Source organism: Mytilus edulis, chromosome 9 (assembly GCF_963676685.1).
Source record: "Mytilus edulis chromosome 9, xbMytEdul2.2, whole genome shotgun sequence".
Taxonomy (NCBI): Eukaryota; Metazoa; Mollusca; class Bivalvia; order Mytilida; family Mytilidae; genus Mytilus; species Mytilus edulis.
The window spans coordinates 64,034,747-64,061,773 of NC_092352.1; the positions used below are offsets into that span (position 1 = coordinate 64,034,747).

Here is a 27,027-nt window from a genome sequence, read left to right on the forward strand (position 1 = left end):
TTCTGACTTATAAATTCAACAAAGTTATCAAACTGGAGCTGGATATCATCTTTTTGAGTTTCAACAGGTAAAGTCTCCAATTTTCTATATGAATATCCAAGTTCACATACACAATAATGATAGGCAGATGGAACATTCTGATGATGGCAGATGGAACAATCTTTTAATGGCAGATGGAACATTCTGTTGATGAAAGATGGAACTTTCTGTTGAAGGCAAATGGAACATTATGTTGATGGCAGATGGAACATTCTGTTGATGGCAGATGGAACATTCTGTGGATGGCAGATGGAACATTATGTTGAAGGCAGATGGAATATTCTGTTAAAGGCAGATGGAACATTCTGTTGAATGCAGATGAAACATTCTGTTGAAGGCAGATAGAACAATCTGTTGATGACAGATGGAACATTCTGTTGATGGCAAATGAAACAATCTGTTGATGGCAGATGGATATCATCTTTTTGAGTTTCAACAGGTAAAGTCTCCAATTTTCTATATGAATATCCAAGTTCACATACACAAGAATGATTGGCAGATGGAACATTCTGATGATGACAGATGGAACATTCTGTTGATGGCAAATGAAACAATCTGTTGATGGCAGATGGATATCATCTTTTTGAGTTTCAACAGGTAAAGTCTCCAATTTTCTATATGAATATCCAAGTTCACATACACAAGAATGATTGGCAGATGGAACATTCTGATGATGGCAGATGGAACACTCTGTTGATGGCAGATGGAACATTCTGTTGATGGCAGATGGAACATTCTGTTGATGGCAGATGGAACTTTCTGTTGAAGGCAGATTGAACATTCTGTTGATGGCAGATGGAAATTTCTGTTGATGGCAGATGGAACATTCTGTTGATGGCAAACACCATTTACAACTATTTTTTTTCCTTATTTCAGAATAAGTTCAAGATGGTTTCGTATGTTTAAAAAAATCCACACTTGTTAACACTTCTTCGGTCATGATGTCCCTTTTTAGGCTGCTTTACTTTATAGTTATTTTCAACACCATTAATGTATTTTCTAATAATATACCAGTCTGCTTGGAAATAGCAGAAAAAGTAAATCCAGATTGATGCATTCTTTTAATTTTAGTTATTTAGATTTGAGGTCCATCCGTCCGTCCGTAACACTTTAACTTTGTGTCCGCTCCATATCTAGAGAACCATTATGATTTCATACTTTATACTTTACATGTTTATTAACCACCACCAGAGGGCGTGTCATGATGTATGTACAACTTCCTAGGTGAAAGGTCAAGGTAAAAAAAACTTTGGTTTCAGTTGACAACCCTGTGTCCTGTGGTGAAGATCGTGTCCGCTCTATATCTTGAGAACCGTTATGATTTCAAAGTTTATACTTGACATGTATATGAACCAACACCAGAGGGTGTATCATAATTTATGAACGACTGCCTAGGGCAAAGATCAAGGTCAAAAAATTTGGTTTTATTTGACTAAAGATTGTGTCCGCTCTATATCTTGAGAACCGTTATCATTTTAAAGTTTATACCTGAAATGTATATAAACCAATATTAGAGGGTATGTCATAATTTATGTACAACTTCCTAGGTCAAAGGTCAAGGTCAAAAACTTTGGCTTCAGTTGACAACCCCATGTCCTATGGTAAAGATCGTGTCCGCTCTATATCTTGAGAACCGTTATCATTTCAAAGATATAATACTTGACATGTATATGAACCAACACCAAAGGGTGTGTCATAATTTATTTGCAACTTCCTAGGTCAAAGGTCAAGGTCAAAAACTTTGGTTTCAGTTGACAACCCCATGTCCTATTGTAAAGATCGTGTCCGCTCTATATCTTGAGAACCGTTATGATTTCAAAGTTTATACTTAACATGTTTATAAACCAACACCAAAGGGTGTGTCATAATTTATGTACAACTTCCTAGGTCAAAGATCAAGGTCAAAAACTTTGATTTCAGTTGACAAACCCATGTCCTATGGTAAAGATACAATTTTTTAATGCACATTATTCACAGCGGAGCCCACAGAGATGGCTCCCATCTCAATAATATCTAGTTATCTTGAATATTATTATAGATAGAGATAAACTGTAGACAGAAATAATGTTCAGCAAAGTAAGATTTACAAATAAGTCACCATGACCGTAATGGTCAGTTGACCCCTTTAGGAGTTATTGCTCTATATAGTCAATTTACCATTTTTAGCTTACCTGGCCCGAAGGGCCAAGTGAGTTTTTCCCATCACTTTGCGTCCGGCGTCCGTCGTCGTCCTGCGTCCGTCGTCGTTAACTTTTACAAAAATCTTCTCCTCTAAAACTACTGGGCCAAATTTAATCAAACTTTGTCACAATCATCATTGGGGTATCTAGTTTAAAAAATGTGTTCGGTGATCCGGCCAACCAACCAAGATGGCTGCCATGGCTATAAATAGAACATTAGGGTAAAATGCAGTTTTTGGCTTATCACTCAAAAACCAAAGCATTTAGAGCAAATCTCACAAAGAGTAAAATTGTTTATCAGGTTAAGATCTATCTGCCCTTAAATTTTCAGATGAATCGAACAACCCGTTGTTGGGTTGCTGCCCCTGAATTGGTAATTTTTATGGAAATTTTGCTTTTTTTGGTTATTATCTTGAATATTTTTATAGATAGAGATAAACTGTAAACAGCAATAATGTTCTGCAAAGTAAGATCAACAAATAAGTCAAACATGACCGAAATGGAGTTATAGCCCTTTATAGTCCAATTTTAACCCTTTTTCGTAAATCTCAGTAATCTTTTACAAAAATCTTCTCCTCTGAAACTACTGGGCTAAATTAATCCAAACTTGGCCACAATCATCTTTGGGGTATTTTTAAAAATGTGTCCGGTGATCCGGCCATCCAACCAAGATGGCCGCCACGGCTAAATATAGAACATAGGGGTAAAATGCAGTTTTTGGCTTATTACTCAAAAATCAAAGCATTTAGAGCAAATCTGACTGAGTTAAATTGTTTATCATATCAAGATCTATCTGCCCTAAAATTTTCAGATTGACCCGACAACCGGTTGTTGGGTTGCTGCCCCTAAATTGGTAATTTTAAGGAAATTTTGCCGTTTTTTGTTATTATCTTGAATATTATTATGGATAGAGATAAACTGTAAACAGCAATAATGTACAGCAAAGTAAGACCTAAACAGAAGTAAACATTACCAAAATGGTCAATTGACCCCCTAAGGAGTTATTGTCCTTTATAGTCAATTTTTAACAATTTTCATAACATTTGTAAATTTTTACTAACATTTTCCACTGAAACTACTTTGCCAAGATCATTATAGATAGAGATAATTGTAAGCAGCAAGAATGTTCAGTAAAGTAAGATGTACAAACACATCACCATCACCAAAACACAATTTTGTCATGAATCCATCTGCTTCCTTTGTTTAATATTCACATATACCAAGGTGAGCGACATAGGCTCTTTAGAGCCTCTAGTTCATAAATCTTAGTAATCTTTTACAAAAATCTTCTCCTCTGAAAGTACTAGGCCAAATTAATCCAAGCTTGGCCACAATCATCATTGGGGTATCTAGTTAAAAAAATGTGTGGCGTGACCCTGCCAATCAACCAAGATGGCCGCCATGGCTAAAAATAGAACATAGGGGTAAAATTCAGTTTTTGGCTTATAACTCAAAAACCAAAGCATTAAGAGTAAAATTGTTTATCAGGTCAAGATCTATCTGCCCTGAAATTTTCAGATGAATCGGACAACCCGTTGTTGGGTTGCTACCCCTAAATTAGTAATTTTAAAGAAATGTTACCGTTTTTGGTTATTATCTTGAATATTATTATAGATAGAGATAAACTTTAAACAGCAATAATATTTAGCATAGGAAGATTTACAAATAAGTCAACATGACCGAAATGGTCAGTTGACCCCTTTAGGAGTAATTGCCCTTTATAGTCAATTTTTAACCATTTTTCGTAAATCTTAGTAATCTTTTACAAAAATCTTCTCCTCTGAAAGTACTTGGCCAAATTAATCCAAGCTTGGCCACAATCATCATTGGGGTATCTAGTTTTAAAAATGTGTGGCGTGACCCTGCCAATAAACCACGATGGCCGCCATGGCTAAAAATAAAACATAGGCGTAAAATGTAGATTTTGCCTTATAACTCTAAAACCAAAGCATTTAGAGCAAATCTGACATGGGTAAATTTGTTTAACAGGTCAAGATCTATCTGCTCTGATATTTTCAGATGAATCAGAGAACTAGTTGCTGGGTTGCTGCCCCTGAGTTAGTAATTTTAAGGAAATTTTGCAGTTTTTGCTTATTGTCTTGAATATTATTTTAGATAGAGATAAACTGTAAACAGCAATAATGTTCAGCAAAGATTTACAAATAAAATTCATGACCAAAATTGTCAGTTGATCCATTAAGGAGTTGTTGCCCTTTATAGTCAATTTTTAACCATTTTTCTAAAATTTTAGTATTCTTTTAAAAAATCTTCCCCTCTGAAACTACTGGGACAAATTTAACCAAACTTGGCCACAATCATCATTTGGGTATTTAGTTTTAAAAATGTGTGGCGTGACCCTGCCAACCAACCAAGATGGCCGCCATAGCTAAAAATAGTACATAGGGGCGAAATGTAGATTTTGGCTTATATCTCTGAAACCAAAGCATTTAGAGCAAATCTGACAGGAATAAATTGTAAATCAGGTCAAGATCTATTTGCCCTGAAATTTTCAGACGAAACAGACAACCTGTTGTTGGGTTACTGCTCCAGAATTAGTAATTTTAAGGAAATTTTGCAGTTTTAATACGACCGCAAAATTTGAAAAAATTTTCGTCGTATATTGCTATCACGTTGGCGTCGTCGTCTGCGTCGTCGTCGTCGTCCGAATACTTTTAGTTTTCGCACTCTAACTTTAGTAAAAGTGAATGGAAATCTATGAAATTTTAACACAAGGTTTATGACCACAAAAGGAAGGTTGGTATTGATTTGGGGAGTTTTGGTCCCAACATTTTAGGAATAAGGGGCCAAAAAGGGCCCAAATAAGCATTTTCTTGGTTTTCGCACTATAACTTTAGTTTAAGTTAATAGAAATCTATGAAATTTTGACACAAGGTTTATGACCACAAAAGAACGGTTGGGATTGATTTTGGGAGTTTTGGTTTCAACAGTTTAGGAATTAGGGGCCAAAAAAGGGCCCAAATAAGCATTATTCTTGGTTTTCGCACAATAACTTTAGTTTAAGTAAATAGAAATCAATAAAATTTAAACACAATGTTAATGACTACAAAAGGAAGGTTGGTATTGATTTTGGGAGTTTAGGTCCCAACAGTTTAGAAATAAGGGGCCAAAAAAGGACCCAAATAAGCATTTTTCTTGGTTTTCGCACCATAACGTTAGTATAAGTAAATAGAAATCTATGATATTTAAACACAAGGTTTATGACCATAAAAGGAAGGTTGGTATTGATTTTGGGAGTTTTGGTCCCAACAGAATAAGGGGCCCAAAGGGTCCAAAATTAAACTTTGTTTGATTTCATCAAAATTGAATAATTGGGGTTCTTTGATATGCCGAATCTAACTGTCATGACTGTGTATGTAGATTCTAAACTTTTGGTCCCGTTTTCAAATTGATCTACATTAAGGTCCAAAGGGTCCAAAATTAAACTTAGTTTGATTTTGACAAAAAATGAATCAGTTAGGTTCTTTGATATGCTGAATCTAAAAATGTACTTAGATTCTTGATTATTGGCCCAGTTTTCAAGTTGGTCCAAATCGGGGTCCAAAATTAAACTTTGTTTGATTTCATCAAAAATTGAATAAATGGGGTTCTTTGATATACCAAATCTAACTGTGTATGTAGATTCTTCATTTTTTGTCCTGTTTTCAAATTGGTCTACACTGAAGTCCCAAGGGTCCAAAATTAAACTTAGTCTGATTTTAACAAAAATTGAAATCTTGGGGTTCTTTGATATGCTGAATCCAAAAATGTACTTAGATTTTTTATTATGGGCCCAGTTTTCAAGTTGGTCCAAATCAGGATCTAAAATTATTATATTAAGTATTGTGCAATAGCAAGTCTTTTCAATTGCACAGTATTGCGCAATGGCAAGAAATATCTAATTGCACAATATTGTGAAATAGCAAATTTTTTTTTAATTAGAGTTATCTTTCTTTGTTCAGAATAGTAAGCAAGAAATATCTAATTGCAAAATATTGTGCAATAGCAAGATTTTTTTTTAATTGGAGTTATCTTTCTTTGTCCAGAATCAACTTAAATCTTTGTTATATACAATATACAATGTATATTCACTTTTTACTACCAACTGATAAATTAAAATAATCTTTACCATTCAGTGATAACAAGCAGTTTTTTTTACATCTTAATATTTTATGATGTATTTAAATGAGTAGTTATTGTTGCAAACTCCATTAGAAATTTTAATTGAGATTAGTTTTGGAATAAAGAAAAGGGGGATGTGATTAAAAAAATTGGGTTCAATTTTTCTCATTTGAAATTTCATAAATAAAAAAGAAAATTTCTTCAAACATTTTTTTGAGAGGATTAATATTCAACAGCATAGTGAATTGCTCTAAGAGAAAACAAAAATTTTAAGTTCATTAGAACACATTCATTCTGTGTCAGAAACCTATGCTGTGTCAACTATTTAATCACAATCCAAATTTAGAGCTGAATCCAGCTTGAATGTTGTGTCCATACTTGCCCCAACCGTTCAGGGTTCAACCTCTGCGGTCGTATAAAGCTACGCCCTGCGGAGCATCTGGTTGGTTATTATCTTGAATATTATAATAGATAAAGATAAACTGTAAACAGCAATAATGTTCAGCAAAGTAAGATCTACAAATAAGTCAAACATGACCAAAATAGTCAGTTTACCCCTTTTAAGGAGTTATTGCCCTTTATAGTCATTTTTTAACAATTTTCATAAATTTTTAAAATATTTCATGGAGGACAATATTTTATGTTACACATACGGTGACCTATAGTTGTTAATGTCTGTGTCATTTTGGTCTCTTTTGGACAGTTGTCTCATTGGCAATCATACCACTTCTTCTTCTTTTTTTTTTATAAATAAATACATTTGTAGAGAGGTCTCAGTTCTTATTCATTCACCTTATAAAACTTAGATTGAAAGCAATCAATCCAATGAAATATTCATCGTGCACAAACTTATTGATGAGAGATTTGATAGCACTAAGAAATTCTACAACTGCAAGATCCCACAACATGACCCAAATGTCATTATCATGAGGATAATGTGAAATCCCTAGATCACTTGGAATTGTCAGCATTGAAATTGTATTAAAAAAAACACACTGAACCAATAAATAAATGGTTCTAATTATGAAATTGAAAATAAATAAGAACAAAAAAATCTAAGTCTAATATTTTTCTTCTTCTATTTAAAAAAAAACCCTAATAACTGCATTTTTAAATTTATATAAAAGTATTTGAGTAAATTCAGAGCAGTTTCTGAGTAGCAGTGCTAGGTCAACAATTATGTTTTAGATCACAAATCATAAGTAAGTCACACTTCAAGTCAGTATGAACATATTTTGAATAAGAGTGATTAAAATGCTAGTATGTAAGAAAAAAATTTAAGTTCAAATTTAGGACAAACTTTTTTCATTTACTTTTGCAGGATTCCTTCATCACAACTTTTTATATATTATTATGAATAAACAATGAATGAGCTTTGTTTAGTCATCTTATGCAGTTAAGGTTGTGCAAAGACAGTATAAGATTTCCTTACCTTGCTTTAGTTAATTCAAACATTTCACTAACGTAAGGTGGCTCGGGTCTATTCGAATTTTCTATCAGAAGTGCCGTTTTTGTTATTTTATTCTTTATAGAAAGTGAATGAAATTGGTCGAAAAAAAAAGTGGGTCACGGACCATTGAAGCTCAAAATTTTACTTTTAAACAGGTATGCAAAGGGGACCATTTTTCAATGAAATGATAGGGAAAATAGAGGTGTTGACATATTTTTATCGGAATATCAAAAAAACGTTCAATGACACTTGGTCCAAAACTGTAATATAAAAACCTGAAATATAGCTTTAAAGAATGAGCAAATAAAAAACACAGGTCACCGATAAGGAAAAAACAAATATTTTGTATCTAAACCCAGATTTTGGCGGGAAAATGAAAAAAATGCGTGAAATGTCGTTTTGAGCCTATAAAAGATACACATAATAACGAAAATATTCTTTAAGTGACATATCTACAATGATTTAACATTTCTAATCAATCAAAATATTAAAAAAAAATAATGTCGAGTTTACGACAAATACTTTTCGTGTATATTGTAATTCAAATTTTTCAAACAAACACACTAAATGTGTGTACATTGTGTTAAGATGAAAGTTGACATCGATGTGTAAGACCAAAAAACTACAATGTCAGAAACTGTGTTTCTTTAGGAATTTAGTTCAGACGGGGTTTCCTAAGGGGTTATAGAACGTAAGACTTGATTTTTTTTTACTTTGAGATAAGTATTATTAATTTTTTATATAGTATATATAATCTTTGTTTATCTGTGAAAAAAGAAGAAAAAAATAACAGACAATTTCGCATAATTTATAAACGACGATCAACGGCGTTACGTAATTGTCAAAAGACGATCAATTTAACATTTTTCAGTATTATTTTCATTAATAATAAAACTAAGCTGAAAAAATCTAAAGAAATATATTTCTGACCCTAATGGCAAGTAAGAAACAGAAAAAGAAAAATTTCCAAATCGGCGCCAAATTATTTTTTCAGCGAAATAAACGCAATTTAAGAATGGCGGGTTTTAATATCAATCCCATTGTTGTCTAAACAAAGTAGCAACAACGGTCGTTTCTAAGGGCTTGCTTTCCGACTGGAATTTTCTTTGATTACAATAATAATAAAAGGTAAATGTAAATGAGAGCATATGGAACAAAAACAAATGCGACAATATCCTATTCAACAAAACTAGAAAAAAAACACATAACTCTGCTAAATTATGGCCAAATTGCTTCCACAATTCATAACTTCATAACAAATGCAAAATTCATTATTATGAAGATTGATGGCAAAACTTCCATAAAGTGTTTAAAGATTTGGTATCCCCTAAAAGATTCCTAATTTTACACTGCATCTACATCTATTTATTTAATGCAATCCAGCCGAAAGAAATTCAAATAGATAAAAAATATGCAAATATGTAAACCAACTAATTTTTGCAAGCAATTTTGTGGTGTTGTGTCTTATTTTAAGATAACAAATTAATTATTGTACAAATGTTAATTTTTGGTCTTCCCTTATATAAAAATAGCAAGAAAATTATAAATCTATTAAGATTTAGCTGAGAAATCAACATAAAAGGAATAAGTTAACATGAATGACTATCTGTGAAAATAAGTTGGTTTACAGAAGTTGAAAAATAAACAAAAAACACACATTCATACACCTTGAGCATCTATTATAATGAGTTATGTCCTAATAAATACACTATTGACATCCTGTCATAAAAAAAAGAAGTTTTGAATGAAGAATAAAAAACTACAACCAGGATATTGAACATTTAGTACAAGTGTATTTTTATTTATTTAAAAGATGATTTTTTAACTCAGGTAAATTAATCAATGAGTGATAGATTTCTCTTGGAAGAAACGTAAAGGTCCCAGTGAATAGACCAATGCTCTTGTATTTATTAGATGGGACAAAAGAAATTACAAAAGTTTGAATCAACAGGTAACTTACAGGTACATCTGTGGAAAACTATAATTGGGTTCGCAATAATTGCGTTTGTTCTCTTTAGGTTTATCTAGTAGTTACTGTAGTAGATCAGTTGTGAATATATAAAAAAAGAAGATGTGGTATGATTGCCAATGAAACAACTGTCCACAAGAGACCAAAATGACACAAACATTAACAACTATAGGTCACTGTACGGCCTTCAACAATGAGCAAAGCCCATACCGCATAGTCAGCTATAAAAGGCCAGATATGACAATGTACAACAATTCAAACGAGAAAACTAACGGCCTTATTTATATAAAATGAACGAAAAACAAATATGTAACACATAAACAAACGACAACCACTGAATTACAGGCTCCTGAAAACTGTTCACTAAAACGAAATAAAAAAATGATAATATGTCTATACTTAATTTTCTTATCAAATAAGTGATCTTTGAATTATTGAAAATCCCTGAAATCCTAAATGGGCATTTGAAGAATAAGTATTAAAATTCTCAGTGATGATGTAGAATCACTGGTCATTTTCAGGGATTATATATAATCACTAATTACGAGTTAAGTGATTATGTATAATCCCTGAACAATCAGGGATTCTATATAATCCCGTATTATACAATATCACTGAAACATATACATGCAACCTGAATTTGTAAAATCAGGGAATATGTGGGATCCCTGATTGTTCAGGAATTATTTAATATAACTAAAATCAGTCCTTAGTATGTTACAATTTCCTGAATTATACTAATTTTAAGTCTTCCAGTATACCGATCTACTCTTGTAACATGATAATTCAATATTAAAATATTGTCCTTTCATAAATATAAACAAATTAAAGTCTTAATTTGCATGATAAAAAGTAAAAGATAAATATTCTTATAAATTAAGCTTTATAACTATTGATTATACAATTTTTAGAAAAGTTAGTCCCATTTTTTGAACATGACTATTTGAAGTCTTCTCTATAACCTTTTACACTACTGGGTAAATGCCACTGCTGGTAGACGTTTTGTCCCTGAGAGTATCACCAGCACAGTAGTCAGCACTTCAGTATTTACATGAATATCAGTTCATACATGGTCATTTTTATAAATTTCCTGTTTACAAAAGTATGATTTTTTCGAAATAATAAGGACTTTCTAGTCCTAGGCATAGATTACCCTAGTCTTACTTGGCACAACTTTTTGCTCTTCAACTTTGTACTTATTTGGCTTTATAACTATTCTGATCTGAGCGTCACTGATGAGTCTTATGTAGACAAAATGGGGGTCTGGCGTACTAAATTATAAGCCTGGTACCTTCGATAACTATTTACATCACTGGGTCGATGCCACTGCTGGTGGACGTTTTGTCCCCGAGGTTATCACCAGCCCAGTAGTCAGCACTTCAGTATTTACATGAATATAAGTTATATGGTCATTTTTTATAAATTTCCTGTTTACAAAAGTATGAATTTACTGTGCCCCTCTACTCGCCGACTTGTTTCTTTATTATTATGAGGCTGACTTCATGCAGGAACTTCTTAGGAAGAAAGATAAGAAGTTAGCAATATCCTTTAACTCTACTTTCCGCTATATAGATGATGTTCTTTCACTAAACAATTCAAAATTTGGTGACTATGTGAAACGCATCTATCCAATCGAACTAGAGATAGAGGATACTACAGATACAGTTAAGTCGGCTTCATATCTTGACTTACATCTAGAAATTGACAATGAGGGTCGGTTGAAAACAAAACTTTACGACAAAAGAGATGATTTCAGCTTTCCAATTGTGAACTTTCCATTTCTAAGTAGCAACATTCCAGCAGCACCTGCATACGGGGTATATATCTCCCAATTGATACGATATTCCCGTGCTTGCATTTCCTATCATGATTTTCTTGATAGAGGTTTGCTGCTCACAAGGAAGCTATTAAACCAAGAGTTCCAAATGGTGAAGTTGAAATCATCCCTTCGTAAATTTTACGGACGCCATCACGAGTTGGTTGACCGTTATGGAATAACCGTTTCACAAATGATATCGGATATGTTCCTTACGTCGTAACTACAATCCCCTTCCCTTTCATGAATATGACCTACCGAATTAGACTATTTACCGGATTTGTAATCACTTAAGCAACACGACGGGTGCCACATGTGGAGCAGGATCTGCTTACCCTTCCGGAGCACCTGAGATCACCCCTAGTTTTTGGTGGGGTTCGTGTTGTTTATTCTTTAGTTTTCTATGTTGTGTCGTGTGTACTATTGTTTTTCTGTTTGTCTTTTTTATTTTTAGCCATGGCGTTGTCAGTTTGTTTTAGATTTATGAGTTTGACTGTCCCTTTGGTATCTTTCGTCCCTCTTTTATAGTCAATTTTTAACCATTTTTCATAAATCTTAGTTATCTTTTACAAAAATCTTCTCCTCTGAAACTACTGGGCCAAATTGAACTAAACTTGGCCACAACCATCATTGGGGTATCTAGTTTGAAAATTGTCTCCGGTGACCTGACCAACCAACCAAAATGGCCGCCGTTACTTAAAATAGAACATAGGGGTCAAATGCAGTTTTTGGCTTATATCTCAAAAACTAAAGCATTTAAAGCAAATCTGACACGAGGTAAAAATGTTCATTAGGTCAATTTCTATCAGCCCTGAAATTTTCAGATGAATCAAACAACCCATTGTTGGGTTGCTGCCACTTAATTGGTAATTTTAAGGAAATTTTGCGGTTTTTGGTCATTATCTTGAATAACTGTAAACAGCAAAAATAATCAGCAAAGTAAGATCTACAAATAAGTTTATATGACCAAAATTGTCAATTGACCCCTTAAGGGGTTATTGTCCTTTAATGACAATTTTTCACAATTTGTTCATCATATTTGCTAACTTTAAAAAATCTTCTCCTCTAAAACTAATCAACCAAATTCAACCAAACTTCATTTGAATGATCAGTAGGGTGTATCAAATAAAGTTTGTGTTTTATTTTCTATTTCGTCAAAAAACATGGCCGAAGGCATTGTTTACCAGGTGAGCGATTCAGGCTCTTGAGAGCCTCTTGTTTCTCTTTTAGATAAATAATTAAAACTGCTCTTGCCTTCCGCCAATCAGTTCTCTTTATTTTTAGCTTCGTTTCCGCCTTCAGCCTTGAAGCCAGACTGCCCAACACAGTCTGTGCAGGGTGTTTTATAATAATATTGACGTGCTCTATCCTCGTGCTTCTCACGAGGTCCCCTATGGTTACCTCAACAACCAATCAGCCAATCAGAAACTGATTTCTACGGGAAACGTCAAATTTCCGTTTTCCTACCTGAACAGACTTTTGTAAATATGTCTTTATTCCGTATTTTACGTCGTCGTAAAATTTGACATGGAGAGAAATTTAAGCATATCTCGTTTATTATGATACGAGTTTTATATTAGTGATCAGCCGCATGAAACAGCTATGAAGATTGTGCCGTCTAGATTTCGATTTGAACATCAACTCTAGACTGCATATTTGTATATTCAGCTGTCACCTTCTATTAAAATTGTTATGAAGTTATTCCTTGGATTATGTGCGACGATTATTGCATCCAGATTGTCTACCTTGTTCTAGACAGTGTTTGTTTACGTCACATTCCAAAGAATGACAATGACATAGATGTGTGTAAAATTACAATACACATCTTTAAACGTTATAACAAAACCGATGTTACTATGAATTTCTACAACTACAACAATATATATATATACAAGACTACATATTCTTTATCAACTTTGAACCTTACGACTCTTCGTGTAACAAAATAAATATAAAAACAGCCTCGCTGTTCAAGTTTGTTTTTGTCTTTTTCTAAACAAGATAGTTTTTGTCAGACCTCTTCAGGTTCCTGTGCGTACAATAATTTTTCATATAGACATTCTGCGTAAGGTACATGAGTCATGACCGTGACAATATGTTGTCACCTGATTCCCCTCTATTTATAAATCAATTGAAAAGGGCTTAACAATCAGATCAATACAAGGCACAAAAGCTAAAGACACAAATTAAATTACACAACGTTTACCATTTATTTTCTAATTTCAGGAGTTTTTTCTTCTTTTATTGAGAGAAATTTTGGATCCTAAATATGGAATGTTTAAATTTTATGAAGAATCGAGAGTGGATTGGTTTAACTCGGATGTAAGTACATGCATTTTTTTTTGCACATTGAAAAAGTTTTTAATTTATTGAAGTTTGTTTTAGTTGATAAGAAAAGATATCAAAATGTTTATTCAGCTGTATTGAAGAAATATTTGCAAGATCAAATGTCTGAATTTTCAAAAATATAAATTTTAATTAATACTACTTGAATGAATTCAGATATGTTCCTAATGTCATAACTACAATCCCCTTCGCTTTTCAACAATGTGACCTACAGAATTAGACTTTTTACAGGATTTGTAATTACATGAGCAACACGACGGTTGCCACAAGTGTAGCAGGATCTCCTTACCCTTCTGAAGCAGTCCTGAGATCACTCCCTGTTTTTGTTGGGGTTCGTGTTGCCTGGTCTTTATTTTTCTGTGTTGTGTCTTGTGTACTGTTGTTTGTCTGCTTCAGCTTGTCTTTCTTTTTTTTGGCCATGGCGTTGTCAGTTTGTTTTCGATCTATGAGTTTGACTGTCCCTTTGGTATCTTTCGCCCCATTTTTTAACTAAACAAACATTTTTAAATTCATTTCTGGAAAAAAAAAGGATTTATTAAGATTAAATTGCATAACAAACATTGACACTAACAAACAAAGACATACAAGTTAAATGTATTGCTGTTTAAAAACAAAAACTGTTTGAAAAACACATAAGGGATAAAAAAAAATACAAAACTGTTATGAGTAAAAAATACAAAAGTATTGATCAAGGAAACAACCAACCTGAATAATTATAATTTAATTAAACATTTTCCAAACGTTATGATAATGAAATAATATAATATCAATATCAATCCCTTCACAAAATAAAATATAATCCGTAGGCCACATGAACTATTTGTATAAAGCTTTATATATTGCAGAGGGTAAACAAGACTTGTATGCTACATATTTTGTAATTAGATGCCTGTCATATTGCCATTTTCCTTGACCTCATTTTTATGAGTAAACGGATAACTATTTTTGGTATATGTCCGTCAGAAAAAAGAGTTACATAATCTCTACCTCATTTCATGGAACAGATATCAATGTTCAAATATCGTAATAAGGTCCATTTCTCAGATAAAATAAGCAGTAGTTCAGCTAACTTAATGTATTGTATGTAATAATAGTTATATGTACATGACAGCTTTACAGATTCATCCGACTTGTCCACAGTTTTATGAGTTAATGCTGATTTTAAGCATCTGCACATCTTATTTCAATGGAGATCATCTGTTTCTGTCTCTTCATTCGTGGTCCATCGAATTTGAAGGTTTTGCATAATTTACTTGTTTAAGCATGTAATACGATCTGCTTTAAGAGACACTACTTATTTTTTTAGTAATGATAGTATTTGCATTAACAATAAAAAGGGGGGGGGAGATTAATACAACTTTTTGATGTACTCAGTTAGCAAAAATTAAGAGTTTGACACTGATATTTTACAATTATGAATATTTCAGTCATTTGAAGAACCAGTGATGTTTTATCTGATCGGGTGTCTTTGTGGATTAGCAATATACAACTCAACCATTATTGTGTTGAACTTTCCCTTGGCATTATACAAGAAATTACTGAAGAGGTAACTTAGTCTTTATATAAACATGTATATGAATGTATACAAATGTGAGTAGATCGGTTTAAAATAGTATTGTGCTGGACATCAATTGGTGTCTTTTGCCTGGGAGAAGTAACAGTCAACCTCAAACAACTAAAAGATGCAATTGCTTGTCCAATTGTAACAAGAGTGCACACGCTGAAATGTCCTGCCTTCTTTACTAATCATTCATATTATATGATAGTCCTTAATATAAAGCTTTACCATAACTATCCCATAAACTTAACATGATCCAAAAAAAATGTGGTCAAGGTCATATAAACTAAACAAGAAATATATGCACACCTAACAATCAATTAATGCACTAAATATAGTTGACCTTCTGCTTATAGTTTCTAAGAAACAGACTTAACCAAGAAAACTAAGCATTGACCATGAAAATGAAGTCAAGGTCAAATGAACCATGCCAGTCATACATGTACAGCTTATGATTCTTCCATTCAACAAATTAACAAATATAGTTCACCTATTGCTTATATTGCTTTAAGAAAAACAGAGCTAAATACAAAAACCTAACACTGAGCATTGTACCCTGAAAATGAGGTCAATGTCAAGTAAAATCTGCGGAAATGACATGTACATCATAAAATATGTCCATACACCAAATATAGTTGACCTTTTGCATATAGTATTAGAAAAAAAGACCAAAACTCAAAAACTTAACTCTGACCACTGAACCATGAAATGAGGTCAAGGTCAGATGACACCTGTCAGCTAGACATGTACACCTTATAATCATTCCGTACAACAAGTATAGTAGTCTATTGTATACAGTGTAGGAAAAACAGACCAAAGCACAAAAACTTAACTATAACCACTGAACCATGAAAATGAGGTCAAGGTCAGATGACACCTATGAGTTGGACATGTACACCTTACAGTCCTTGCGTACACCGAATATACTATACATATTGCATATAGTATCCAAGATATGGACTTGACCACCAAAACTTAACCTTGTTCACTGATCCATGAAATCAGGTCAAGGTCAAGTGAAAACTATCTGATAGGCATCAGGATCTTGCAAGGTACGCACATACCAAATATAGTTATCCTGCTACTCATAATAAGAGAGAAATTTACATTTCAAGTAGTCACTGAACCATGAAAATAACCCTTGTTTATCTTACCCTTCATCTGTTCTTCTGTATTCCAAAGTCAATGCTAATTTTGATCTTTTTCATATTACCTTTTGATATTTAGCTGATTTTCAGCTAGCCTGGCAATACATTGGTTATTATAAGACCGCAAATATTGAAAAAAAATTTGGTCGTATATTGGTATCACGTTGGCGTCGTCATCTGCGTCGTTGTCGTTGTCCGAATACTTTTGGTTTTCGCATTACAACTTTAGTTTAAGTAACTAGAAATCTATGAAATTTTGACACAAGGTTTATGGCCATAAAAGGACGGTTGGGATTGATTTCTGGAGTTTTGGTCCCAACGAATTAGGGGCCAAAAGGGGCCAAAATAAAACTTTGTTTGATTTCATCAAAAATTGAATAATTGGGGTTCTTTGATTTGCCAAATCTAACCGTGTATTTAGATTCTTAATTTTTGGTCCCGTTTTCAAATTGATCTTCATTAAGGTCCAAAGGGTCCAAAACTAAACTTAGTTTGATTTTAACAAAAATTGAATTCTTGTGTTTCTTTGATATGCTGAATCTAAACATGTACTTAATTTTTTTTATTATGGGCCCAGTTTTTAAGTTGGTCCAAATCGGGGTCCAAAATTAAACTTTGTTCGATTTCAACAAAAATTCAATATATGGGGTTCTTCAATATGCTGATTTGGATTTTGGATATTGGAATACCACAAAGAGATGGCAAGAATTGTCTTTGGGAGTTATGGCTCAAACTGTTAAGGAATAAGGTGCAAAAAAGGGTTTCCATGTTAATGGACAATTACTTAATTACAAAACATAATTTAAAAGCTGTGTAAGGTTGGTAATTGAAACTCATTTTAATATCTCACCTAAACTGCTCTTAAATTATGTATATTGGAAATTTGCCAAAAACTTTATTATTAATAAATTCCATTGAAAATTTGTCAAAAACTTTAGGTTAATGAACTTCATTGGAAATTTGCTAATATAAAATGTTGCATTGGAGATATCTTTCTTTGTCCAGAATAATAGGTAAATTAATTTAAATCATGATTGTATGACATTTTATATTTTATAATGAGTAGTTATTGTTGACAACTCCATAAGAAATTTGAATTGAGATCATTTTTGGAATAAGGGAAAGAGGGGGGGGGGGGAATTGGTGGGGTTCAATTTTTCTTATTTCAGATTTCAGAAATGAAAAAGAAAATTTCTTCAAATATCAAAGGATTAATATTCAACAGCATACTGAATTGCTCAAAAGCAAAGAAAAAACATTTTAAGATTATTAGACCACATTCATTCTGTGTCAGAAACCTATGCTGTGTCAACTATTTAATCACAATCCAAATTCAGAGCTGTATCCAGTTTGAATGTTGTGTCCATACTAGCCCCAACCGTTCAGGGTTCGACCTCTGTGGTCGTATAGAGCTGCACCCTGCAGAGCATCTGGTTATGTTCCTACTTAGACAATAATTGCATCAACAGTTGTTTAGGATAATGTACCATTTTGTTGTTTCAACGCTAAACATGCAAAAATATTTCATAAAGGCAGAAACCTAGTTGAAATTAAACCCCAAAAAAAATGGAACTCTTTGTTACAGGAGGTAAAAAAAGTCAATAATTTCATATACAGAGAAAGTCGAGAACACCTTTTAAGGTTCCGGCGTGTAGGCTATTCTATCTTCAAAACGGACAAAACAAATATATTTGATACATCATCTGCCTTCAGATTCTATTATTTTTTTTATATATTTCGGCTGTAGGTTGATACAAAATCATTACAGTACTAAAAGATGAAATGCAAAGGTCAAGTGAAATACCTTTATAATAAGTCATTAGAACAGAGTGGGCATGTTCAAATAACCTTTTTTTTTATTAAAAAGACTTGACGACAAACTTTTCTAGTGGATCTTAAAAATGCCTATCTTCAAAAAATCTTCATAGTTTGTTTGTGATACATGTAGCTAGAGTAATTAGTCTTCAAAATCTGATAATATAAAGTATTCCCTTCCACAAAATATTTTATTAGAAATTCAAACCGAATTTTCGAAGTAAAAATGTGTTATTGATAAGGGTATGTACGGCTCGTGCAGCTGCCAAACAGTCCTTTCATTTAAATAAATGATAAAAATCTAAATAGACATATTAGAATCACAAAAAAAATATCAACAATGAATTATAATAGGAAGTCAAATGTTGTCGATAACTCTTTTTAAATGAGGATTTTTGTACATGCTCTTTTGTATTTCAAACAAAAACTAAGGAAGATAGAGAGAAACTTAACAGACTAAATGGGCAGCAATAAATGATCAACAAAAAAGAGATTGTCATGAATTTTATTCTGGTGTACAATGTTGGAAAGTGTCATTTGTTGAATATACACAAAGACCACGGTGAGCGACACATGCTCTTTAGAGTGTAGCGGAGTTGCTTCCCCTCCTGAGTACAGGTAGAACATAGAAAGCCAGTATTAATCAACTGAGCTAGGGAATCGATTCTTTGGCTCAGTGGGTTAATGCACTGACTGTCAAGCAGGCGACCGGGGTTCGAATCCCGGTGGTGATGATATACATTTGTAGTGTAGATACATGCTCTCTGGTTACAAGAGCCTCTACATTCTGTGTACATATATTTTAGAGCCTTTACATTCTGTGTACATTTATTTTATAGACCACATGGATTTGAAGAGACAAAAAAATGAATGGTTAGAAATTATTATCAAATAGTTCAGGGATTTATATCACTGCAGCAGATATGTTTTAAAAGATTCAAACTATTTTAAAATGATTTTCATTGGATAGTTGACATTTGATAAGGCAAATGTATTAATACAGGGCATACTATAGTATATCAAGTTGAATATTCTTGACAGGTATCTGAGGACATAAGATGAGGATGTGTATATCCACAAGATTTTTTTTATCAGTTTACTTTTGTAGAGATGCAAGTCCGGAATAACCCTTACCAATATGGTGTGTTTTTTTTTTTATTAAATACATTTTCTGACAAACTATTTTATTTCAGGTCACCTGATGTCGAAGATTTAAAAGAAGTTATGCCACAATTAGGAAGGTAGATTATATCACAATTAACGATTGTAGTTATGATTGAGTTAATGAAATCTTTTTTTTTAATCATGCTAATAAGTATAACATGAGAAGATTCAAGTTGTATTGATGAGTAGCTTAATTTAATATTTTGTTTAGCTCAAATTGTCTGAAGGGCTAGTGTAAGCCATTGCTATTACATATCATCAAGGATCAAGAATTTTTTTTACCTTATTTCGGTCATTTTCATATAACTTAAAAGTTTGTGCCCCGTTTCAAAAAAAGATTGTCAAATCTCAGTACTGCATGAGTATGCTCATACTCATAGCATCAACAAATTTGTTTCACTGTTGCAACGCATTTACTTCATGATTTATCCTACCATTTTCCTAAAATTGATCAAGAGCAATTAAGGGAAGGCAACAGTTTAAAAATAAAATGATTTTAATGACTCAAAACGATAATTTTCTCAGTCATCGCTTATGTGTTTCTCGATTCTGAAGTCAAATTCAAACTTGATGTAATGCGACAATACTAAAACGAACAATTCCGGACTCATTTCCGGGATGAGTTTTGTTTATCAAATTCACAGGAAATCATCGGCTTTTTAATATTTTACCTTTAATAGTGTAAAAATATTAATGAAAATAGTTGCACTTGCTTTTTATTTAGCATGAAATCATTTTAAATTGTTTCAGAATTAATGATTACATGTCTAATCTGCGGAAGAGAATTTCAAGCATGCTTATTACAAAGTAAACAAAGCATGTGTTAGTAGTGGGGGCATTATAATTTTCTGATTTGTTCTTCCGTTCGTGCATTCGTTTGTCCGCCCGTTCGTCTGTGCGTCTGTTCTTTTCAGGTTAAAGTTTTTGGTCAAGGTCGTTTTTGATGAAGCTGAAGTCCAATCAACTTGAAACTTAGTACACATGTTCCTTATGATATGATCTTTCTTATTTTAAAACCAAATTAGACTGTTCACCCCATTTTCATGGTCCACTGAACATAGAAATTCAAAGTGTGAGTTTCAGGTTAAAGTTTTTGGTCAAGGTAGTTTTTGAGGAAGTTAAAGTCCAATCAACTTGAAACTTAGTACATATGTTCCCTATTGGTTGTCTTTTTACTTTTAAGGCCAAATTAGATTTTTCACCCAATTTCACGGTCCATTGAACATGGAAAATGATAATGTGGAGTGGGGCATCCGTGTACTTTGGACACATTCTTGTTTCTACGTAAATTTAATCAAGTTTTAATTTAATTTAAATCAGAATAGACAGTTGTCTTAATAGCTAAAAAGTAATTAAATAATGAAGACAGGTGTTTGGGAATTTTCATCTCTTTGTATTATTAGATCTGAGCTTGTGATTAATAGTCAGGTGTGAATTGTAAAAACACAGGTAAAGAGATTAGCGATCATCATTAGCCAATATTTCCCGGAGACAATAATATACATGTAGTTATAAGGAGGGCCCTCAGGATTATAACACTATACTGGAGTGGCAGTTTTATTACAGGAAATCAATACAAAACAAAAACAAGTTGAAAATGGCTATTTAGAAACTGGATCTCAAAGAAATGACTGAAAATTTTTGTTAGAAAATGAAATATGTCCAAATCCCAATTCCTCGTTTAGGACAAACCCTTTCAGTTTAGGACAAGTCTGGCATAAAAAAAAAACCAAAAAAAACACAAAAATACTGATCTAAGAGGAAAATCAATTCGGAAAGTCTATAATCACATGGCAAAATCAAATAACAAAACGCATCAAAAACGAATGGACAAGAACTGTCATATTCCTGACTTGGTACAGGCATTTTCAAATGTAGAAAATGGGACCTCAATGGGACCGTTTCCGGACCCTTGCTAAGCATCCATAATTTGTCGTTTTCTTCAGGTAACTTTTACAAAAACCTACCACAACAGTGCAACTATATATTTGGTCAAATGGAACCAAACTTGGCTTCAATCATTTGAGCATCTAGTTTAAAAAGGTTTTCAGTAATATGCCTGCAAATCAACATGGCTAAATGGCTAACAGTTAAATTTTGGGATAAAAATGTAATGATCACAATTTAGCACTGTATATTTTATGTAACAAGTTAATTTGAGTATGTTCGCAACAAATTGCATGTTTAAATTACTTTTGAGCTCACTTGGCCCAATCGGCCAAGTAAGCTTTTTTCATAACCCATCGTCTGTCATTGTCAATTTTCTCCTCATCAACTATTTGGCTAAAGTTAACCAAACTTGGCCACAATCATCAATAAGGTATTTAAAATGAATGTTGGACAGAAAGTCACAGATAAAAGGTCACGTTAACCAAACTTGGCCACATTCATCAATAAGGTATCTAGAATGAATGTAGGACAAAAAGTCACACACAAAAGGTCACGGACAAACAGTCACAGGACAAAAAGTCACCATTCATTTTTATACGAACGCAAAAATTGAAAAAATTTTGGTCGTATATTGGTATCACGTTGGCGTTGTCGTCTGCGTCGTTGTCGTCGTCGTCGTAGTCCGAAGACATTTGGTTTTCGCACTATGACTTTAGTATAAGTCAATAGAAATCTATGAAATTTTTACACAAGGTTTATGACCACAAAAGGAAGGTTTGGATTGATTTTGGGAGTTTTGGTCCCAACAGTTTAGGAATTAGGGGCCAAAAAGGGGCCCAAATAAGCATTTTTCTTGGTTTTCGCACCATAACTTAAGTATGAGTAAATAGAAATCTATGAAATTTAAACAGAAGGTTACGGACCATAAAAGGAAGGTTGGGATTGATTTTGGGAGTTTTAGTCCCTACAGTTTAGCAATAAAGGGCCCAAAGGGTCCCAAATTAAACTTTGTTTGATTTCATCAAAAAATGAATAATTGGGGTTATTTGATATGCCGAATCTAACTGTGTATGTAGATTCTTAATTTTTGGTCCCGTTTTCAAATTGGTCTAGATCTACATTAAGGTCCGAAGGGTCCAAAATTAAACTTAGTTTGATTTTAACAAAAATTGAATCCTTGGGGTTCTTTGATATGCTGAATCTAAAAATGTACTTAGAATTTTGATTATTGGCCTTGTTTTCAAGTTGGTCCAAATCGGGGTCCAAAATTAAACTTTGTTTGATTTAATCAAAAATTGAATAATTGGGGTTCTTTGATATGCCAAATATAACTGTGTATGTAGATTCTAAATAAATGGTCCTGTTTACAAATTGATCTACATTAAAGTCCAAAGGGTCCAAAATTAAACTAAGTTTGATTTTAACAAAAATTGAATTCTTGGGCTTCTTTGCTATGCTGAATCTAAACATGTACTTAGACTTTTGATTATGGGCCAAGTTTTCAAGTTGGTCCAAATCCGGATCCAAAATTATTATATTAAGTATTGTGCAATAGCAAGAAATTTTTAATTGCACAGTATTCAGCAATAGCAAGAAATCTTTAATTGCACAGTATTGTGTAATAGCAAGAAATCTTCAACAGTATTGTGCAATAGCAAGTATTTTCAATTGCACAGTATTGCGCAATAGCAAGAAATATCTAATTGCACAATATTGCGCAATAGCAAGAAATTTTCAATTGGAGTTATCTTTCTTTGTCCAGAATAGTAGTTGAATCAACGTAAATCATTGTTTTATACAATATACAATGTATATTCACTTTTACTACCAACTGATAAATTAAACCACTGATAACAAGCTTTTTTTTTTACATTTTAATACTTTATGATGTATTTAAATGAGTAGTTATTGTTGTTAACTCCATTAGAAATTTGAATTGAGATCAGTTTTGGAATAAGGGAAAGGATGATGTGAAAAAAAAAGTGGGGGGGGGGGGTATTTTTTTCTCATTTCAGATTTCATAAATAAAAAGAAAATTTCTTCAAAACATTTTTTTGAGAGGATTAATATTCAACAGCAAAGGGAATTGCTCAAAGGCAAAAAAAAATTTCAAGTTCATTAGACCACATTCATTCTGTGTTAGAAACCTATGCTGTGTCAACTATTTAATCACAATCCAAATTAAGAGCTGAATCCGGCTTGAATGTTGTGTCCATACTTGCCCCAACCGTTCAGGGTTCAAGCTCTGCGGTAGTATAAAGCTGCGTCCTGCAGAGCATCTGGTTGTAGTTTCTGGACATTAATTTGTATAAGTGTATGGATCTCTCTGAAATTGTACCACAAGGTTCACTACCACAAAGGGAAGACTTGGATTGAGTTTATGGAAATTTGCCCCAAACATGCAGGAATTAGAGGCCGTAAAGGAAAAAAAAGCATTTTTCTAGTTTCCAGACAGTTACTTGTGTTTAAGTGAATGATCTAACTAAAATTATACTACAAGGTTCTATACATCAAATAGAATGCTGAAATTGAGTTTGAGGGGTTTTGCTCCAAAGACTTAAATTATTTTTAATTTTTTGAGTGGTACATATTTTTTTTCTTCAAAATTTTCAAAATTTCAAATCTTTTGAAAAGCTTCAAGAAGAAATCTTCAAATGGACAGTATTGCTCAATCAATTTTTAAGATCCTTAACGACATTTTTTTTTGTGTCAGAAACCTATATTCTGTCAAAAATTTGATCATTATCCGAAATTTAGATAGCATCAGACTTGAATATTTTGTTCAAATTTGCCCGAACTGTTTAGGGTTTGCCCTCTGCATTCGTATCAGGCTGCGCTCGTTGAAACATTTTATTGTTTATTATCTTGAATATGATTATAATAAAGATAATCTGCAAACAACAATAATGTTCAACAAAGTAATATATACAAATCCAACAACATGACCAAAATGGTAATCCGTCACAAAAATATTCTCTTTACACTACTGAGTCAAATTTCATCAAACTTAGCCACAATCATCATTAAGCTTACTAGTTTAAAAATGTGTCTGTTGACCCTGCCAACCAAACAACATAGCCAACATGGATATAAATAGAATAAAGGGGCAATATGCGAGTTTTGTCTATTATTTTGTGAACTATTATAATTAAAGAAAATCTGAAAGGAGCAAAAAAAATTATCAAAATGAAAACCTTATCCAATTGTCTATATACATATAACCTGTCCGACTAATTCTTATAGGTAGTTATTGCCCATGAATGACAAATTTTAGCATTTGTTTTTCATATTTGCCCTTTATCATGAAAACCAAAATTTAGATAGATACAAATTTTTTTTACAATGCATTTTTATTATGATTGATAGTTAGACACTTTAAATCACAAAAATTATCAGAAAGTCAACATATTTTAAAAAGTACATTTGGGGATATAGTTTGTAGTCTGTCCTTCTTCATCTTATAGGAGGGATTGCCCGTAAATGAGGATTTGTCACCCTCTGTCATGTTTTGAGCAAAAACTTAGAGAAGATTGAGAGAAAATAAAAACACTAAATGATCTGTTATCAATAAAAAAAACAATTTGTTAAGAAGGCTATTCTCGTCTATAATGTTGGAAAATGTCCTTTTATGTTATGCACTGTTCTTTTAAGTTATGCACTGTCCTTTTAAGTTATGCACACAAGGACCAAGTTTAGCGACACAGGCTCTTTAGAGCTAGTCTCTAGTTTTTATACGACCGCAAAAATTTTAATTTTTTGGTCGTATATTGCTATCACGTTGGCGTCGTCGTCTGCGTCGTCGTCGTCGTCCGAATACTTTTAGTTTTCGCACTCTAACTTTAGTAAAAGTGAATAGAAAGCAATGAAATTTCAACACAAGGTTTATAACCACAAAAGGAAGGTTGGGATTGATTTTGGGAGTTTTGGTCCTAACATTTTTGGAATTAGGGGCCAAAAAGGGCCCAAATAAGCATTTTCTTGGTTTTCGCACTATAACTTTAGTTTAAGTGAATAGAAATCTATGAAATTTTGACATAAGGTTTATGACCACAAAAGGAAGGTTGGGATTGATTTTGGGAGTTTTGGTTCCAACAGTTTAGGAAATAAGGGCCAAAAAAGGGCCAAAATAAGCATTATTCTTGGTTTTCGCACAATAACTTTAGTATAAGTAAATAGAAATCAATGAAATTTTAACACAAGGTTTATGACCACGAAAGGAAGGTTGGGATTGATTTTTGGAGTTGAGGTCACAACAGTTTATGAATTAGGGGCCAAAAAGGGGCCCAAATAAGCATTATTCTTGGTTTTCGCACCATAACTTTAGTATAAGTAAATAGAAATCTATGAAATTTAAACACAAGGTTTATGACCATAAAAGGAAGGTTGGGTTTGATTTTGGGAGTTTTGGTCCTAACAGTTTAGGAATAAGGGGCCCAAAGGGTCCAAAATTGAACTTTGTGTGATTTCAACAAAAATTGAATAATTGGGGTTCTTTGATATGCCGAATCTAACTATGTATGTAGATTCTTAATTTTTGGTCCCGTTTTGAAATTGGTCTACATTAAGGTCCAAAGTGTTCAAAATTAAACTTAGTTTGATTTTAACAAAAATTGAATCCTTGTGGTTCTTTGATATGCTGAATTTAAAAATGTACTTAGATTTTTAATTATTGGCCTAGTTTTCAAGTTGGTCCAAATGGGGGTCCAAAATTAAACTTTGTTTGATTTCATCAAAAATTGAATAAATGGGTTCTTTGATATGCCAAATCTAACTGTGTATGTAGATTCTTAATTTTTGGTCCAGTTTTCAAATTGGTCTACATTAAGGTTCAAAGGGTCCAAAATTAAACTAAGTTTGATTTTAACAAAAATTAAATTCTTGGGCTTATTTGATATGCGTTATCTAAATATGTACTTTGATTTTTGATTATGGGCCCAGTTTTCAAGTTGGTCCAAATCAGGATTCCATATCAAGTATTGGGCAATAGCAAGACATTTTCAATTGCACAGTATTGCACAATAGCAAGAAATATCTAATTGCACAATATTTTGCAATAGCAATTAATTTTCAATTGGAGTTATCTTTCTTTGTATAGAATAGTAGTTGATAATATATGTTGGAAATTTGCCAGACATAAATTTGCCAGACATGACTATGATGTCATTTTCTATTTTTATTTGCCAATAACTTTATGTAAATAACTTCATTGGAAATTTGCCAATATAAAATGTTGCTGATGAAGCTTTTTTTCCTTATCTTATCTAAAATGTTTTTAGATAATGTATGTTGGACATTTGCCAGACACTCTATAACTATAAACTCACAAGTGATACTCTGACAAAGGGAAGATGTTATAGTTAATAATATTTATTTACTTTACTGAGTTCTTTTCTGGATACTGTATAACTATCAACTCACAAATGATACTCCGACAAAGGGAAGATGTTAAAGTTAATAATATTTATTTTCTTTACTGAGTTCTTCTCTGGATACTCTATAAACTAACAAGTGATACTCTGGTGATACTCTGACG

General features: G+C 32.6%; 1 protein-coding gene across 4 annotated transcripts in view; it reads left to right on the plus strand.

The window, feature by feature from the left end:
• LOC139488805 (probable E3 ubiquitin-protein ligase HERC4) overlaps nucleotides 1-27,027 on the plus strand; it is a 248,104-nt gene that overhangs the window by 163,410 nt on the left and 57,667 nt on the right. For all 4 annotated transcript variants that reach the window (XR_011656085.1, XM_071274726.1, XM_071274728.1 and 1 more), the window contains exons 20-22: nucleotides 13,800-13,895; nucleotides 15,347-15,465; nucleotides 19,634-19,681. Coding sequence is in view for 3 of the 4 variants with exons in the window: in XM_071274726.1 (XP_071130827.1) it covers nucleotides 13,800-13,895; nucleotides 15,347-15,465; nucleotides 19,634-19,681 (263 nt within the window). In the remaining variant the exon portion in view is untranslated. The remainder of the gene's footprint in view (nucleotides 1-13,799; nucleotides 13,896-15,346; nucleotides 15,466-19,633; nucleotides 19,682-27,027) is intronic.